Below are 17,215 nucleotides of genomic sequence, written 5' to 3'. Positions count from 1 at the left end.
ACAGAACATCAAAGAGTATAATAATATACAGGGAATTATTATATAGGGAATTAAGAATTAATGTCAAATGTCCACGTAAGTCGTAAAATCTCCGGACTCCAGAGTAAAATCTATAGTCATTTCACACCTCTTGACAGCTTTCAGAAATATGCAAAACAGTACACACTGTACTGTAAATTCGAAATGAAACAGTATTATCAAAAAAGAAAGAATATTTTTTTTTCAAATCAATAATTCAACAACAATATCATAATCGTGTTGTGATATAAATTCAAAAAACCACGTGAAACTGATATCGTCTAAGTGATCCACCTAAATACGAAAACCGAGCCAATACAGCATTTAGTATAACCACATGAATAACGGTGCAGAGATTAAGTGTAATAGTGGCCCTGATAGAATGATCTGGGGCATGTGTGAGTGTCCACTGGTTACTTGTTGCGTTCACGAAGAAACTGTTGACGATCTCAGGGTTAGCGCGACACACGTATTGTTTTGTTAATGGGACTCTTGAACAGTTTAACATAAAAAGTAATATTATATTTTTCATATGATTGTTTACATATTGTGTGCATGAATAATGCGAGAAAAAAATCTTATTTTAACTATCCCAAGGACTACTCTAGATAAGTAACAAACTAATGCAAGAACACTGAGTATTGAGCAACATAATCATAATTCTATTCATTTAATGGCGTTAATGCTTAGATTAATGACACTATATAAGTAGTCTCCGCGTGCCCCATTTAGATAGTAATAGTTTTGACAGGAGTAATCTTAGATGTTGTCATATTATTAGACAAGAAGATTAAAATTACCCCTAACGGAATAAAATCTTACGACACAATGTCACATACTCAACATTGGGAATGTTAATGAATTAAGCACAATAATGAAAAGCATGTACTGTACTATAGGACCATAGCATAAAAGATAAGAAATATTATGAATGAATGAATTTTTTTTATTAATTTGGGTACCATTTGTACGCGTATGAAAGTCAAGTTTGATGCCAAATCGGTTCTAGAGACTACTAAGAGATTAAAAAAGTTAAATTAATTTCAAACAACTTACGACCGGCTATTAAAATATTATGTGAATACTACACTAAGAAGTGTCATAATGATCAGGAAATATTTTGTTATTTTTTTTTTTCTATTCACATATAATTATTTTCTTTCTTAAATCTAAGTATTTCAATACGTATTACAAACTATGTAGTATTTTATTTATATAATATGTTATATATAAAACAAATGCATTGGTGAACTATTAAAAACTAGATCCACAATCGCTTAATAAAATGGCCGTGTGGTATAAAAACAAAACTCAACGATAACCTGGTACCAGGCGAGAGGCCAAGGTATACCAGTTATGAAAAAAATAAGAAAAAAATCTATGTCACTAAGTCAAGCGATGACAGACATTTTTCGAAAATGTTAAAAATTTTACACCCTTTGTCGCATTTTTAGGTACTGTGATCGCAATTTTCACAAATTTACAGTGATTTTTTTAATAATGTTATCTCAAATAACAGTGCTATTAATAGTAATCACAAATGAAAGTAATAATCATTGTTAACTAAGTAAAATAAATTAAATTTTGACGAGTTATGGTTTATAAAATTTATGTAAGTCAACTTTGACACTCTACGTTGGAAAAAAAAATGTACTACACTACCTATGGCAAGTTTTTTTAAAAGATTGCCCATTTAGTCTAGATTTCAAAATAGTACAACACTTGCCACTTTTCTTGCCAATAAAACTGCTATTTCGTATTTTTTGCGAAAGGAACTCATGGAAAATTTTATCAAAATAAAACGGTAAATTATCGTAACACTTTATTATCCTAAAATTAAAGCAGATGCTCAAATTGTTTCCCTCCAGCACGAATACAAGCTCTGCATCGCCTCAGAAATGACCTGTTCACCAGTCTTGCAAATCTCCTCGCATTGATTTCTTCTGATGCTGCATCAATTTTTGGCGCAATTCTGTTACATTTGAATTGGTTTTGAGTAGACCTTTTCTTTTATGCATCCCCAACAACCATCCAGCAACCAACAAGCAACCATCTTGTTGATACCACATTTCTCTGTAGATGTTGAGTGGTACATCTTCTAGCAATGACGGCAAATCATTTTGAAGAAAATGCAAGTAGGTGGCGCCATCTAAATTTTCAGTGAATTCAAATGGTCCAATTATTTGACCATTTAATATTCCTGTCCACATGTTGACTTTAAATTGGTATTGGGATCGATCCTCACGCATCAAATGCGGGTTTTCCGTATGCCAACTATGAAGGTTATGTAAGTTTAAATAACCATCTCTTTTAAATGTCGATTCGTCAGTCCACAAAACTTTATTTAGAAAATCCGGATCTTCACGAATTTTCGCTAACATGGTTCTGCAGAAATCAACTCTGGGTGCGTGATCACGTGGTAACAAGCTCTGCACACGTTGTACATGGTAAGGATGAAAATCGTATCGTTTTAAAATTCGATGTGCGGTACTCTTCGCCACACCCGTTGCAATTTCAATCGCACGTACTGAGGTACTGGGGTCAATTTCAACTTCAGCGTCGTAGTTTCCTTGAGGTCTCCCACCAGATGTACGAGCACTGGGTAATCGTCCTTCCGGGTATGATGCGTGCACATTTAGGAAGACACGATAATCTGGGTGCCGCTCCACATTCGGGTACCTCTCCCGATACAGTCGAGCTGCCGCAGAGGCATTACAATGGCACTCACCGTAGATAAGATGCATATTTGCATACTCTTGCGGTGTGTACAAATGCGGCATGTTGTTCACACACAGTTTGCACAGCACAAAGTCCAAAAACAAAGCCAGAGTCGTCAAGTACGGATAGAGTATCAAGTCCAGGGTAACACAAGCCAAAGTCGATAGTACGAAAGTAACACGATTACGAGAGAAGCGCAGTAAACGAAGAAACGATGCGTACTAAATGTTATTGTTTAAATTTTATTATGAACGACTGATGAGTCGTTGTGAGTGAGACGGATAGTGACGTCTCGTTTTGACAAATACCATAACTACTATCCATTTCTTTTTATCATTTTTGTTCATTACAAACAATGGAGACTTCGAACTTTTCAAACAAAAGAATATCAGGTATTTTTTTTTTACTGAGGGATCCCTACACATAGCATACGAAATAGCAGTTTTATTGGCAAGAAAAGTGGCAAGTGTTGTACTATTTTGAAATCTAGACTAAATGGGCCATCTTTTAAAAAAACTTGCCATAGGTAGTGTAGTACATTTTTTTGCCAACGTAGAGTGTCAAAGTTGACTGACATAAATTTTATAAACCATAACTCGTCAAAATTTAATTTATTTTACTTATTTAACAATGATTATTACTTTCATTTGTGGTTACCATTAATAGGACTGTTATTTGAGATAACATTATTAAAAAAATCACTGTAAAATTGTAAAAATTGCGATCACAGTACCTAAAAATGCGACAAAGGGTGTCAAATTTTTAACATTTTCGAAAAATGTCTATCATCGCTTGACTAAGTGACATAGATTTTTTTTCTTATTTTTTTCATAACTGGTATACCTTGGCCTCTCGCCCGGTACCAGGTTATCGTTGAGTTTTGGGACACCCTGTATATTAACTTATACAGATACCATTAAGACATCCATTCAAATGAACACCTTACTTGAAAGCAGTAATGTTCAAAGTCTATTGTATACCCTTATAAGAAGTTTATTGTTATGGGGCGAAATATTACACATTTCGTCGGCGATGTTTAAGTTTAGTTAGCAATCGAATAGTAATATTATAATAAATAGTAATAAGATTAGTTAGATCAAAGTGGACTGAAGAAATTCTTGCATATTTACTTGGCACCCATAAATCAGTTCATCCTGTTGCATTTATCCATTGTATTTTATTATTGGATCTAATGGAATCATGGAATATAAATAATTTTATATCTTATTTTATTACACATAGTTATCATGCCCCTTATTTTATAATCAATAATCGGTATACGTATAAATTCCTTACTCCATATAAATATCGTTGTAAATAAACTTACTTACTAATAATAAATACCTGCTGTATGCTATTTTAACAAAAACCCTAAAACATGGGAAAACTATGGCACTATATAATAGCAACATTCTCATTGTCACTGTTTTAAGTTATGTGTATTTTGATTACGATAAATTTATTGAAAATAGGTGACTATGGGTCAAAAATCAAAACATTGGAAAGTATATTTTATAATAACTTTATTTAAGTCAAGCTTGTTGCATATTATATTGAAAACGTTAGGTGAAAAGTATTTCTTACGCGTGCAAGCGAAATACTGGATTTATTTATATTTACTACGGCTTTGGCTGCAAGACACACTAAACTCACACATATGGTTAACTTTTATAACTATACATACAAATATGTTTCAAAACAATATAACCACAAAAATATTATTCGCAAGCTCAATGACATGACAGCTCTTTGTTTGTTTGCCCAAAGTTGAAATTGGGCCAAACATTAAAATGGGTCACGCGATGGAGATGCAAGATCAATAGCTTTGTTCCGTTCTATCTCAGTCTAAGTTGTACTTCGCTTGTCGTTTCTATTTTTAATGAAGATACCTACGCTACTTCTGTAGCGTTAATAGTCTAAGGCCTAAGCGATATTTAAAATAAGACCACAACGCCATTACCAGCTCGGCAACGGCAGCACGTGTGTTAACAATAATAGTCGGATAGGGTATTGGACAATAGGAGTTGTAGTCGTTAGAGTTATAGTGCTCTGTGGTAGTATTTCCATTCTAAGTCTGTGTCCTGTGACCAAAAGTGTTATGGGCCTACGTTAGAGTAAAAAATAAAAATAGTATTCGAGTCAGTGAGCTAAGGTAAAATAAAAAATTTGTTAAAATAATTATTACAATAAAATTTAAAATATTCAAAGTATTATTTATGTTTTACTCTTGCTAGAGGAAATACATTATTTGATTTGTATTTCCCTACGTCGTGTTTTCTTTTTGCCAATTTATACTAAAACACATTTTAGCTAAATAAATAAACGTGATTTAAAAATCTAGGCCCAACGTTCAGAAATTTCCAATTTACACACACAATTAAAAGTTTAAGGTATGAATAGTTTTATTTAATTTTCTAAAATAGCTTTTCATGATAAAGTAATTAAGTAGAACATATTAATTAGATTTTTTTTTGTTATGTTAATTTTTTTATGCCTCTTGAGCCCTTTTGTTTTTCTAGTAGAAAAGATTTAAGCTTGTTTTTAAAAGTGAAAAAACATTTTTGATTGATAGTCAAGCGTGAAAATAAACTATATTTATCAAAATTTCAGGTTACAAAAATAATTTCTCAATCTTTCTCTACTCAAATAAATAAAAATGGAAGATGTTAAAGATGTTTATATATCGCCACTGCCAGATTCTCCATATGTAAAACCATTTAGATTAAATTATACTCAGAATGGTAAAAAAAAGAACTGGGACTTACTGGAAGTTCATGATAGTGTGGCTATCATTGTTTTTAATGTGACTCGTAGAAGGATGATATTTGTCAAACAATTTCGCCCAGGTAAATATAATATTATTATATACTGAAGTATAGTGTTTCCAATTTGTATGTTAATCTGTTTTGTTAGCAGTATATTGTCGGGGAGAGTGCAAAGTCATGTATATATAAGTAAAGACTACATAATATTATACACACTAGACCTTATTACATCAGGGAAAAGTATGAACCTTTTCATTTCACTGGCTACTGGGCTTATTTTCTTCATAGAGCATATTAATTTACCTGTGGGTGTATAGTACTATCCCTAAAACAAGATCTGGAAAGGATAACAGAAATAAAAATGTAACATCTATGCAAAAATTTAATTTAAAAACACAATTACAAATACACTTTTTAATCCTTTAAGTGTTTTATTTAAATGTGGGTATATTGGTAGCAATTAATTTATGTTTAAGTAATAAATGTAATGTTATAGTAGTATTTTCAGCTTTGAAGTTTTGAAGAAGACTTGTACAGATATTATTTTCCCAGAAACAGATAAGATTTCAAAATCAAAATAATATTTCTTTTAAGGAACCAAACCATAGCCATTTGTTCAATGTGAATCAATAAACATAATAAATGGTTGTTATCTCAGAGACATAATTTGGGTTAACTGTAAAATCATAACTAATAAAAGGTCAAGTGCGTTATAGTTGAAAACAGTATAAATATCAAATTGTTCATTAGAAGTTATCATGGGTCATGGTCATGGTCGGAACTCTATTTGTAGAAGGTCATTTTGAAGTATGTACTGGCTAACAACTGTTTATGACTTTCTACACAGTTCAAAGGGGAATTGTGGTTGCCTTAGGCTCCAGGTGAAAAAAGGTAGTAAAAATATTTTTTCCCACCGGTGGGAGGCTCCTTTGCACAGGAGTATGGCTAGATTATGCATACCACAATGGTGGCCTTTTTTTCTGCTGTGGAGCAGTATTGTGTTTCGGTCTGAAGGGCCGTAGCTAGTAAAACTTCTGGGCCAATGAAGAGAAATTCTTATCTCTCAAGGTTATCAGCTCAATTGTAGGGCAATTCAGAATTTTTGGATTTTTCAAGAATCTTGAGCAGTACTGCATTATAATTGCCATCAGCTGAACATCCTGCTTGTTTCATCCCTTATTGTGACTGCTGTTGATTTTTCAGCTATATATTTCAACTCTATCCAACCTGATGATCGACATAAGCCAATAGATACTGAGAAGTACCCAGCCTCTCTTGGCATAGCTCTAGAGATGTGTGCTGGTATCATAGACAAAAAATTGTCAATAGAAGAAATAGCAAAAGAAGAAGTGTTAGAAGAATGTGGATATGATGTCCGTTTGGAGGATTTGCATAAGATAACATCATACAGGTAATAATATTATTAAGTGGTAACTGTTAACTATCAGAATACTTCACTCTCACTCATGTTAATAAAGTTATCTATGTACCTGGGGTGATTTACTAAGTGAAGCTGCTTAAGACTATCATTGCTGAGTCATATAACATCACATCATATGTGTGGTAAACAAGCCACCCACAGAATTGATTTTACAATTCTAAAAAGTGATTCTCTGTACCTAAATGATACTCGGTAAATTATCTTTTATCTTACACAATACACTTTTGCATTATAGATGTACAATAGTGTGAACAACCTTTGTTTAATAGAGCTACCATAGACATAATGAAAATGGCATATGTACAAAGTCTAATTTACCAAGATGAGATTTTTAGCTGAGCAACAGTTTATACCACAGAAATAAGTCGAGATAGAAAGGCCAAGTAGGTACTCCTATGCCAAACATTGGCAATATATTGCATAGCATATATGTACACAAGTAAACTGGCTGTAGTATTTGTTATGTACAAAACTATTAGAAGCATTGTTAAAATGTCACATTGCTCGTATGTAAACAGTAAAATCGAATATGTTCAAGTTAATATGAAGCAAGCAGGCATTTCATATCATAGTTCAGCAGTTTAATTTCAATTTAAACTTATTTTAATAGTCATGTAAATGAACATTCTATCTTTACCACAACCATCACAACAGATCCATTAATGTATTGTATCTTTAAGAATACAATCCATTATGTTGTCTAAACAAATAAGCAAATACGCAATGAATGTTAGACTGAAACCATCAAAAAAACCTTATTAACATCAAATAACCACAACTCATTTGAGTTGCTCATCAACATTGGTTGGCTGCGATTGGTTCTTGAGTTGGATGTGCTGGAGATTAGACAACATAATATTGACTTATTGGCAAATTAATTATTAGTCTGGTTTGTTCATGTAGATTTAAATTATTTTTACCGTACCGTAATAATTGATAACAGTCAATTTTTAAGTAACTGTATTCCCTCCCTAGTTTATGCTGGAGTGACTCTGCAGTGGGGTTCTCAATTCGGGACTTGTTTGTATAGTGACACACCGGAAAATTATGTAAAATTTAAGCAAAACCATTATATCTCGATCAATTTCTTTGGTTTATACTTTTGCATCTGTCATAGTTTTTTTGTTGTTGATAATGTTAGTCTGGTGTACACCTACCAGTTCAGATTTTTCTAAAATTATTTTTATAATAATAATATGACTGATTATACAGGTCTGGAGTGGGTGTCCAGGGTTCATTACAGACATTTTTTTACTGTGAAGTGACAGATGACATGAAGACTGAGCAAGGTATATTAAAATAAATACAACAAATCATAACTAATACATATTATAATGTGAATGTTATTTCGTTCGCTGTCACACCATAGATAATCAACTGGTATCACATACATTGTCAGAGGTACAGAAAAGGATGTAGGGTACATTTTGTTTGGAAATTATTCCCTCAGGCGTGCCAAACAAAAGAAATCTATGGATTGAATAAAAGAATACCTATGTGCAGCAAAGCGAATGAAAGAGAAGGGATATATTTTTGGATATGGACTTAGACCATGAGACAGTGTGCGTTCTTGGTTTTGAAGATTGTATAGTGATATGCAATACTTCAAGATGTCCGACATTCTAGTCCTATTCATAGTGCAGGTCCAGCTACACGTTTGTTGCACCCAGGTAACAGTTTATGCTCGAATTATCGGCAATCCAGTGATCGGCTGGATCACTTGGCGTTGCGTAGAGACATGTCTTCTTTGTGTAACTAAATAGAGTGTATCTAGCTGTTTGACCTGATTCCTGCTGATATTTTCGCCCGATTTCTGAATTGAGTATTCCAGCTGAGAACAACTTAAGTATCGTTCTGTAGCATTGAAATCTTAACAACTGAATGAGACAAAACGATACTTAAGTCGTTCTCAGCTTGAATACTCAATTCAGAAATCGGGCGTTTATGTCCGATACCCGGTAGGTAGCGTATTTATGCCAGACTATGACGCGTCCCAACAGGTCGTTTATTCGTTATTGTTTTTATGAAAATAAGGGACGAGACGAGCAGGTCGTTCGGGTACCACTGAGCATTAGAAAAACCCAAAAATTCTGAGTGGCACTACAATTGCGTCGTCACCTTGAGACATAAGATGTTAAGTCTCATTTGCCCAGTAATTTCACTAGCTATGGCGGACGTCACACTGAAACACTAATGTTTACACATTACTACTTCACGGCAGAAATAGGCGCCATAACTGATGGTATAAATTGTTGGAAACTTCACTGGTAAAAGTGTAAGTTTTAAGATTTGTTAATATTTAATATATATGTAATACTGTTTGTTTCCTATACATGAATAAATAAATACATTAATTATTCCTGTGTATAATAATTATTATAACATAACTGTATTTTTGTTGGTATTGTTCATAGGTGGTGGTGTTGATGATGAAATAATTGAAGTTGTTGAGATGACAATACCGCAGATAGAACAGATGATCAACTCACCAGGCCCTATATGTAGTCCACCAAGCTGCCTGTTTGCACTTATGTGGTTTCTACACTATAAGGCGGACAAGTATAGAAAGTAATTTATTTATTATTATATAGTACAATGGTATACATATGATAATAGCTCATTAAATGTATGTATAATACTAGATATGATATAGACAGTGTTGTTCATTGGTTATGTGGGATCTAAATAGAGGGGGTAACATTTGGGGAGACAATATAATATAATGGGTTATGCTACACGTCACATGTATTGCCAACTCCATAATATGAAAATTTTTAGTTGTACACTCCAACAAACCAGAGGAGATTTTAGATGAGATGTTAGCTTCATTTCTTTAGAACAAATATTGTAATATTGGCTACATACTTGGTAACTTGTACAAGTTTCACTCCAGCTTGTATTATATCTTTTCCATATTGGTCATAGGTACCTATATTCCTTTTGATTATGTATAAAATATTTATTGCTTATTGAACTTGTTGTCGTCAATTTTGCAACATAATTTCCATATTTTAAATATGAACATAACCTTTTCCCTTATATTTTCTTCAGCAACTTTATTAATTAAATTATATTAACTAGCCGTTCCCGACCGCTTCGCTGGGCATATTTTAAAATACAATAAAAACATAAGTAGCCATAAACCATCAAGGATAAATTTCGCATCGAATGTGGTAGTTTCATGTCGATACGATCAGTGGTTTAGGTGTGATTAAGCCTCAAACAAAGACCATTCTCATTATATATATAGATATTTAGTTGTAATAAATGAAATGTCATTTTATTCAAGTTATTACTATTGTTATGATCATCATTTTATTATGTAGAATAATATCATTTCAATTTGATTTTTATGTAGAACATTATTATGCTTAGAACTGTCCATGTTACATAGAACCCTTATTTAAATTGGATTATATAAATAAACACAAATATATATATATAAATTTCAGTGCCTCTTTATATTGTCAAAATTGTTATGGTGCTAGTTCATACCAAAAATTGAGCTGATAGCTAATGTTGAACAGAGTAACTGAGGCAGAATTCATTTTAGAAAATAGTATAAGGTTCTACAACTACGAGATTGTAAAACAAAACTGCTGTAGTTGTTAGATCAGCATATCATCGTTTACGCGTCGCTAAATCTTTTAAATGGAACAAACAAAATTACATACAGATATCGCGCGAGTTAAATGCAGTCGAGGCCTGATTTTGTAACGAGTTTTGATTCTTCGCAAAGCAGGATAAATGGCGAAAAATGTTTTAGACTGATGTGATGAAGAAAGGCAGAACAAATTTGATATTTAATTTTAAGGTTAATTGTATGTGTTAGATTATTAATAAAATCATTTTTTAACATTTCTATATGGTGTAAAATGATAAACTTAAAGCATTGTAAAGTCATCAATTATAATAAGGTCACATCACTATCGCATTCCTGAACTCTGCATTCAACTCGTGCGATATCTGTAACTCGCTATCAGTGATAATAATATATGGCTAAAGAAAAATACATGTCTGTCTATGGCCTGTGTATATAATAGAATAAGGATTTTAGCCAGTGATTTATTTTAATATATTGATACGTGTCAGTACTACAGGGTTTGGGAAACACCAATATAATTAATGACTCAATCGTGGCCCTTTAAATACCGGTAAGGATAATTCTAGAACATTGTAGTTTACGCTGGTTAGTATCTACAAAGAATATATAATAGTACAACTATAGTAATGGTGATTTTTCAATTACAGAGCATAATGCGACTCAGTGGCCACAGAACGCTATTACTCTAACGATCAGTGGCGCACATTGCCGAATTGTGCTGATGCTTAATAGGAACGAAACTAAGTCCAATGTTGAAAAAAAAAATTATATTAAATACAAATCTATTGCAATGTAGACAAAAGTATGTTTCTGTAAAATATTTTTTAACAGTCTCAATTTACTTTTATTACGTCCAAAAAACTACAACAAAACGAAAGCTTCAAAATTTGTTTTAACAATAAACAATATTACAAGCGATTATATATAAATATGATTTCGATCAATGCCAACTTAAACAAAAAAAAAAACACTAGTTAATTGTCTGCCACTGAGTTGGTATCTATTCTACGCATCACGCGAAAGCAGTACTTTTGAGAGTGCTCGATTGTGGGAAGCGTTGCTGTAGTTGAAACACTCAACGTTGAGTATTATGCCGCACAATGAGCTGTAAATGGAGAAGTACCTGTGTATGAGTTGGAAGACTACGACTTAGCAAACCTACTTAGTATTGGAAATAAATAGGTAGCTATCATGAATGGTACTTTCATTATTATAATGATCACTTTAAATTAGATTGATTCAGCGTCTTTAGGAAACTTAAAAAATTAAAATTTGTATCGCAATACGCTTTGTGTTTCTCCGGTTTTAAAAGATGCGGTGAAATAGGTGACCAACAAATTCGCCTTTAGAAAATATAATGCTTATCTGACACATTAATACAAATATCAAACTAAAATAAATAGGGTTCAAAAAACGACAAAACTTTTCAGATTGGTTATAGAAATGCCAAAAGCAGAAAAAAGATTTTAATATCGATCTCGGATCGCCTATTTAGGAATTCTATTGAACGTTGAAATCGGCTGTTAACCCTTTTTTATTTACACAGGAGTTTCGCCACATTTTGCAAGGAATGCAAGGATTAGGACCTCTCAATATTATATGAATGTAAAACGTGGTAATAATTGTTGACTTGCGAAATTTATGTGCTTTTTCCGAGTTTGAGGGTACAATGAAAAAAATACTGTGATTATTGTGTGGATAATAAATAAATTGGGTCTTATTTAACTTACCTCCTCTTTGTTTTATTTATCGTCTTTAAATTTATTTGTATTATAAAAAAACATTAAATAAAACATAATAAAACATTGGCATTTTTTATTTATAAAAAATGAACAGTACAATCGTTATTCAAAAGGCGGTATTATTAAAAAAAACCTTAGTATATACTAAGGTTTTTTTTATATTAAATTATATATATATTTTACATGTATTGAATGACCTGCGACAAAGATGAGAAGAATGGTAACAAGAAAAAAAATTATATTGTACGAGGAATAGTATAAATGCACTGCACATATCAACTTTAAAACTCATGTGGAACACCTGCAAACATAGTTCATATCGCTGCATAATGCATGGAATAGCTATCCGGCATATAGGAATGAATAAAGTTTGCGTTCAGACACGTCGGCTAATAGTTCTTGTAGTCAGTACACATTCCGCTGCTAATAGAAATATCATTCTATGTAATTTGCTAATATTATCTGCATTAAAAAAAACGTGGACGTTAGTCCACGTTTTTTGTGTCAACATCTCATGGGTAAAGTATGGCAGGTATAGGCCTTCAAATATAGGCACGCAAGACAAACTGCGCGAGTTGTCTTGTAAATGTATTCACGGTGTGCCAGTTACTTGAAGATGCCGTTATGGCTGAAATATGTCTGTCTCCGCCTTAACTATAGAACCCCTCCATGGCAAAAACATTGTCTCCTCTCCTTATTGTGACCATTGTAATAAGAACAAGTTCACATCTTGGATCACATCTTTTTTGATAGTTAGTCGATGAGCTACTGGAAATTGATAGTGCATCCAATATAATCCCACTCTTTCTCTAGAGTAAATTTGTATTTAAAACTGTAAATACATTGTCTAATACATAGAAGTAGCGCTTATATTCTTTTATTCTAAAACGCTATAATTTTGCACATTACACTAGAGTTGGCTTTAAGAAAAGGTAGAAATTATTAAAGACTTTATCATTGGATTTGGTCTAATTAAAAGGAAAATATGAAATATATTTTTTAGAAAATTAACATTATCGAAAAATAACTGATGGCTTTAACTACTGGAATGGATAAGATGAAATAAAACTACAAAAGATATTATATAAGTAATATAACATAAATGGAAAATATCTCATGATATTACATAACTGGATTGGACTTTTCGAAAACAAAACTACTGAAAATAATTACTTAATTAAATGAAAATACTAAAGACAAGTCAGTAAGGCCCCCGACTATAGACGAATATGTATAAAAAAGGAACCCCTTCTCAGCGTTAAGTTGCGTTGCACCGCGCGAATCGTACTTCTCAAGAACTCGCGTGTAGCTTACCGCGTGTCTGAACGAGCCCTAAGTGTCGTCTGAAACGGGATATTTCCGTACAAATATATAATAATATTCACATCACAATAGAACATTTATTAGGTGTAAGTGCGTCAGTGTATCCGCGTGAGATCCTCCACTATCTTGATGAGGTCGTCGACGGTCGCGTCCCGCATACTACCGCCTTCCTCTATCTGCAAATTGTTGATAATTACATAATATAGTTGGGTATAGGTACAGGATGTGGCGTATTGAGTGGATAATATACCTGCGGATAGATGATTGTGGCGGATCAGAAAAATATGTTTTATGTTAAGTAAAAGTCCGTTTTTCGAAATACTCGACAAGTTCAAAAAAAAATACACCTTTGCCATTCTTTGGGTGGCAAGACTCCAAATGAAGGAATTTTGTCAATTTATTTTTGTGAGTTAGGAATAGTCCATGGATACATGCACTATGGAACATTAAACTATGATTTCTGGGGCGCATGTATAGTTTTTTTAAACAAAGCTCCAATTCGAAATGTATGTACTTATTGCTTAGTTTTTTGCTACGTTTGACCTAACGTGGTGTAAAAAAAGATGTGTTTAATTTCTGTTTCATTAAGATTCCGAAATGGATTGTATTTTCAGCATTTAATACAAAAAAAAATATATTACAATGAGTCAAGGCGTAGTTTAATGTAAACCCTGTTTTTTTAAGCAACAATGTAAAGTCTAATGACGGATAGAGAATTATAGTTCTTGGAATAGATAGGTTAGATGGTTAAATTTGGATAGATAGATCTCTACCAGCAGATAACATATTACTATCTATCCATTTCGCCACATCAGTGTAATATAAGTACCAAATGTCGCAAATTTCATATTTAACTTGGCACCTTCATTTCGATCAACTAAAGCAAAAACAGAAGAAGCCATGATGATTAAGACATTTAGTGATGTAAATCAAAGAAGTGTCAAATAATAATTAACGAAAACTGATATTGGGGGTCGACCCCTATTAAATAGTTATTTGAAACTCTTAAGATACTGTATAAGTTGTGTTACGTGTACCAACTTGATATAAGAAAGACTAATACTTTAATAGGAAGCATCATTGTTGTACTTACAAGAAACACTCGGAAAGTAAAGAAAATAGTAAATAAAAATCAGTGACGTCGTGACTACGGAACAAGTTACGTTACGGCGTACATTTCCATATATTTACAACACTCAGACGGAATCCGAGAGGTCGCGGGTTCGAGACCCGCATCGTTCATAAATTTGGTTTACAAATTTAATTTTCAAAATAATTTTGGTCCTTTAAGCCGGATATGTGTTAAAATACTGCAATTACAATACAACACATCCGTATACACTATATTACAAATAAATGTTATCTTTAGAACTCAACTAGTAACATGTTTAGGGCTTTATAAAATTAAAGGAGGTTTGGCCATCTATCTCCCTAGCTCGAATGAATATTTGTTTAGTAAATTGAATAATTTGTTTGAGCTTGATATAGTGAACGAAAGCGTTTTTATACGTTAGATACAATAATATTACAAATACAATAAACTTTAGTAAGTATGTAAATTATTTTCTCGCTGAATCTTTGTTGTTAATGTGTATTACTCTGAGTATACATTTATAAAAAATAAATCAACTGATATTCGATTTAAAATTATTGTCAGGAATTTAATAAATTCATTAATATCACTGATTTTAAATTCCGATATAATAAGAAGTCAATAATTATGGTTGCGGCTCATTTATGACAACATCCTCATAGAAACTTACCTGTAACCCTTGCACAGTCTCTTCTTGCTTGTCTCTGCTGAGATCCAGAAAGCTCTCGATGAGGTCACCGTCCACGAAGCCCTCTACCGGCTCCGTCTTGATGTCCGTGTTGAAGGAGCGCCAGAACGAGTGTGGGATCTTGCCGACGGACTTAATCGTGTGGGTCAGTCGCTCCTCGAGTTGGTGAAGGAAGTCAAACAGGTCTTGCGATAGCTGTACTACTAGACCTGCGAAACGTAAATTAAAGAAATAAGAAGAATATAATTGAATGTGAGAATTGATGACTCCCAGTTGTTCGAACCCAATTTGGCACTGCTATTTAATAATTTGGCCGATTATTGCGAAAGTAGAAATCGCATGAACATTCGTACGCAGAATACTAATACATACTCAGCGAGGCTTATCGGGAGAGGGTGTTATCGAAATGCGATAAAACGTGAACTTGGAAGGTTAATTTTTTCCCATTTGTACGCGCTTTTTTTTGAAGGTACCCATGTCGTATCATCCCAGAAACACCGTACAAGGAAGTTCATTCCACAGCTTTGTAGTACGTGGAAGAAAACTCCTTGAAAACCGCATTGTGGAGGACCGCCACACATCCAGGATGATATTGTGTGACAACTTGCGGCGTGTCGTGCGAAGGTGGAATTCGGCGGCAGGAATCAGGTGAAACAGCTCTTCGGAACACTCCCCATGATAAATGCGGTAGAGGACACACAATGAAGCGATGTCTCTACAAAACGCCAAGTGATCCAGCCGTTCACAGAGCACTGGGTGTCCGACAATTCGAGCTGCTCTGCGTTGCACGCGGTCAAATGGATCGAGCTGATACTGGGGTGCGCCAGACCAGAGATGACAGCAATACTCTATATGTGGCCGGACCTACGCTTTGTACAGCGCTAGAATGTGGGCCGGCTTGAAGTATTGACGTGCTCTATTCATGAGTTTCTTCGAAGTCAATTTGGCTTTGCCCTCCAGATGGCCACGGAATTGGCAATCGCACGAGATATCGAGACCCAGAACTCCGATACTAGGCGAGGCTGTAAGGTAAGTTTTGTAGAAGAGCGGTGATACGAGAAATGGGGTTTTTAGTGGTAAACGCGCAAGATTAAGTCTTCTGGGGGTTAAATTGGACAAATTTCAATTAACCCCATTCCGCAACCTTCTCAAGAGAGGACTAGATAGAAGACACAGGTTTCTCTCGGCACTGGTCGACGATTTCCCGAGAGAGACCTGCATGGCCCATGTATACGGCATTGCCCGTGCTGTCGTCTGCATAGCAATGTATGTTGGAGGTGTCTAACATATCATTGATATGCAGAAGAAACAGTGTGGGAGATGGCACACAGCCTTGGGGCACTCCAGCGTTTACGGGCTTGGGATTCGAGCAATAACCGTCGAAAACGACCTGTATGCTGCGCCCAGTGAGGAAGCTGGAGGTCCACTTGCATAAGCTCTCGGGAAGCCCAAATGATGGAAGTTTTGCAAGAACCGCCTTGTGCCATACACGATCAAAGGCCTTCGCTATATCCAGGCTAACTGCCAGGCCTTCCCCCTTGCTCTCGATAGCCGCCGCCCATCTATGTGTAAGGTATACCAGACGATCACCTGCCGATCGACCATGGCGAAAGCTGTACTGTCGGTCGTTTATCAACTGGTGACCCTCTAGCGACCCCAGCCGCATCACGTTCACCATGTCGCCGATGTGGAGCTGGCCCATGTGTGTTGTCTGTCTCTCTTCGTCACTATACTATAGCAACACACTCACATATAGCGCCGCTGACGGTAGCCAGCAGCGGCGTTGTCCACGTGCTGCCCCACCAGCGACCCCAGCCGCATCA

General features: G+C 34.4%; 2 protein-coding genes across 3 annotated transcripts in view; one reads left to right on the top strand and one right to left on the bottom strand.

Moving 5' to 3' along the window:
- The first annotated feature begins 4,756 nt into the window (after positions 1–4,756).
- On the top strand, positions 4,757–12,275 carry LOC126979822 (uridine diphosphate glucose pyrophosphatase NUDT14-like). Of its 2 annotated transcripts, none has more exons than XM_050829382.1 (6): positions 4,757–4,888; positions 5,347–5,582; positions 6,705–6,912; positions 8,155–8,231; positions 9,357–9,510; positions 12,093–12,275. In XM_050829382.1, the coding sequence occupies exons 2-6, from the start codon at positions 5,393–5,395 to the stop codon at positions 12,127–12,129; spliced, it is 666 nt and encodes a 221-aa protein (XP_050685339.1). In that variant the 5' UTR covers positions 4,757–4,888; positions 5,347–5,392; the 3' UTR covers positions 12,130–12,275. The 2 variants fall into 2 exon arrangements, with proteins under 2 accessions (XP_050685339.1, XP_050685338.1); XM_050829381.1 differs by having other exon boundaries at positions 4,758–5,126.
- A 1,089-nt stretch (positions 12,276–13,364) lies between these two features.
- Positions 13,365–17,215, bottom strand: part of LOC126979694 (DNA damage-binding protein 1) — a 54,259-nt gene continuing 50,408 nt past the window's right edge. The window contains exons 22-23 of the mRNA XM_050829148.1: positions 15,375–15,601; positions 13,365–13,787 (exon numbers count right to left, since the gene is read on the bottom strand). Of these exons, the coding sequence (XP_050685105.1) occupies positions 13,707–13,787; positions 15,375–15,601 (308 nt within the window). The 3' untranslated portion in view covers positions 13,365–13,706. The remainder of the gene's footprint in view (positions 13,788–15,374; positions 15,602–17,215) is intronic.

Source organism: Leptidea sinapis, chromosome 4 (genome assembly GCF_905404315.1).
Source record: "Leptidea sinapis chromosome 4, ilLepSina1.1, whole genome shotgun sequence".
Classification (NCBI taxonomy): domain Eukaryota; kingdom Metazoa; phylum Arthropoda; class Insecta; order Lepidoptera; family Pieridae; genus Leptidea; species Leptidea sinapis.
This window is presented reverse-complemented; position numbering and strand designations above follow the sequence as displayed.

What these genes read in the sequence shown, in the direction of transcription:
- LOC126979822 (XM_050829382.1), top strand. Translation starts at nt 5,393, where the DNA reads ATGGAAGATGTTAAAGATGTTTATATATCGCCACTGCCAGATTCTCCA. An exon ending in TGTCAAACAATTTCGCCCAG is followed by an intron (nt 5,583 to 6,704) that starts GTAAATATAATA and finishes TTGATTTTTCAG; the next exon opens with CTATATATTTCAACTCTATC. An exon ending in TGACATGAAGACTGAGCAAG is followed by an intron (nt 8,232 to 9,356) that starts GTATATTAAAAT and finishes TATTGTTCATAG; the next exon opens with GTGGTGGTGTTGATGATGAA.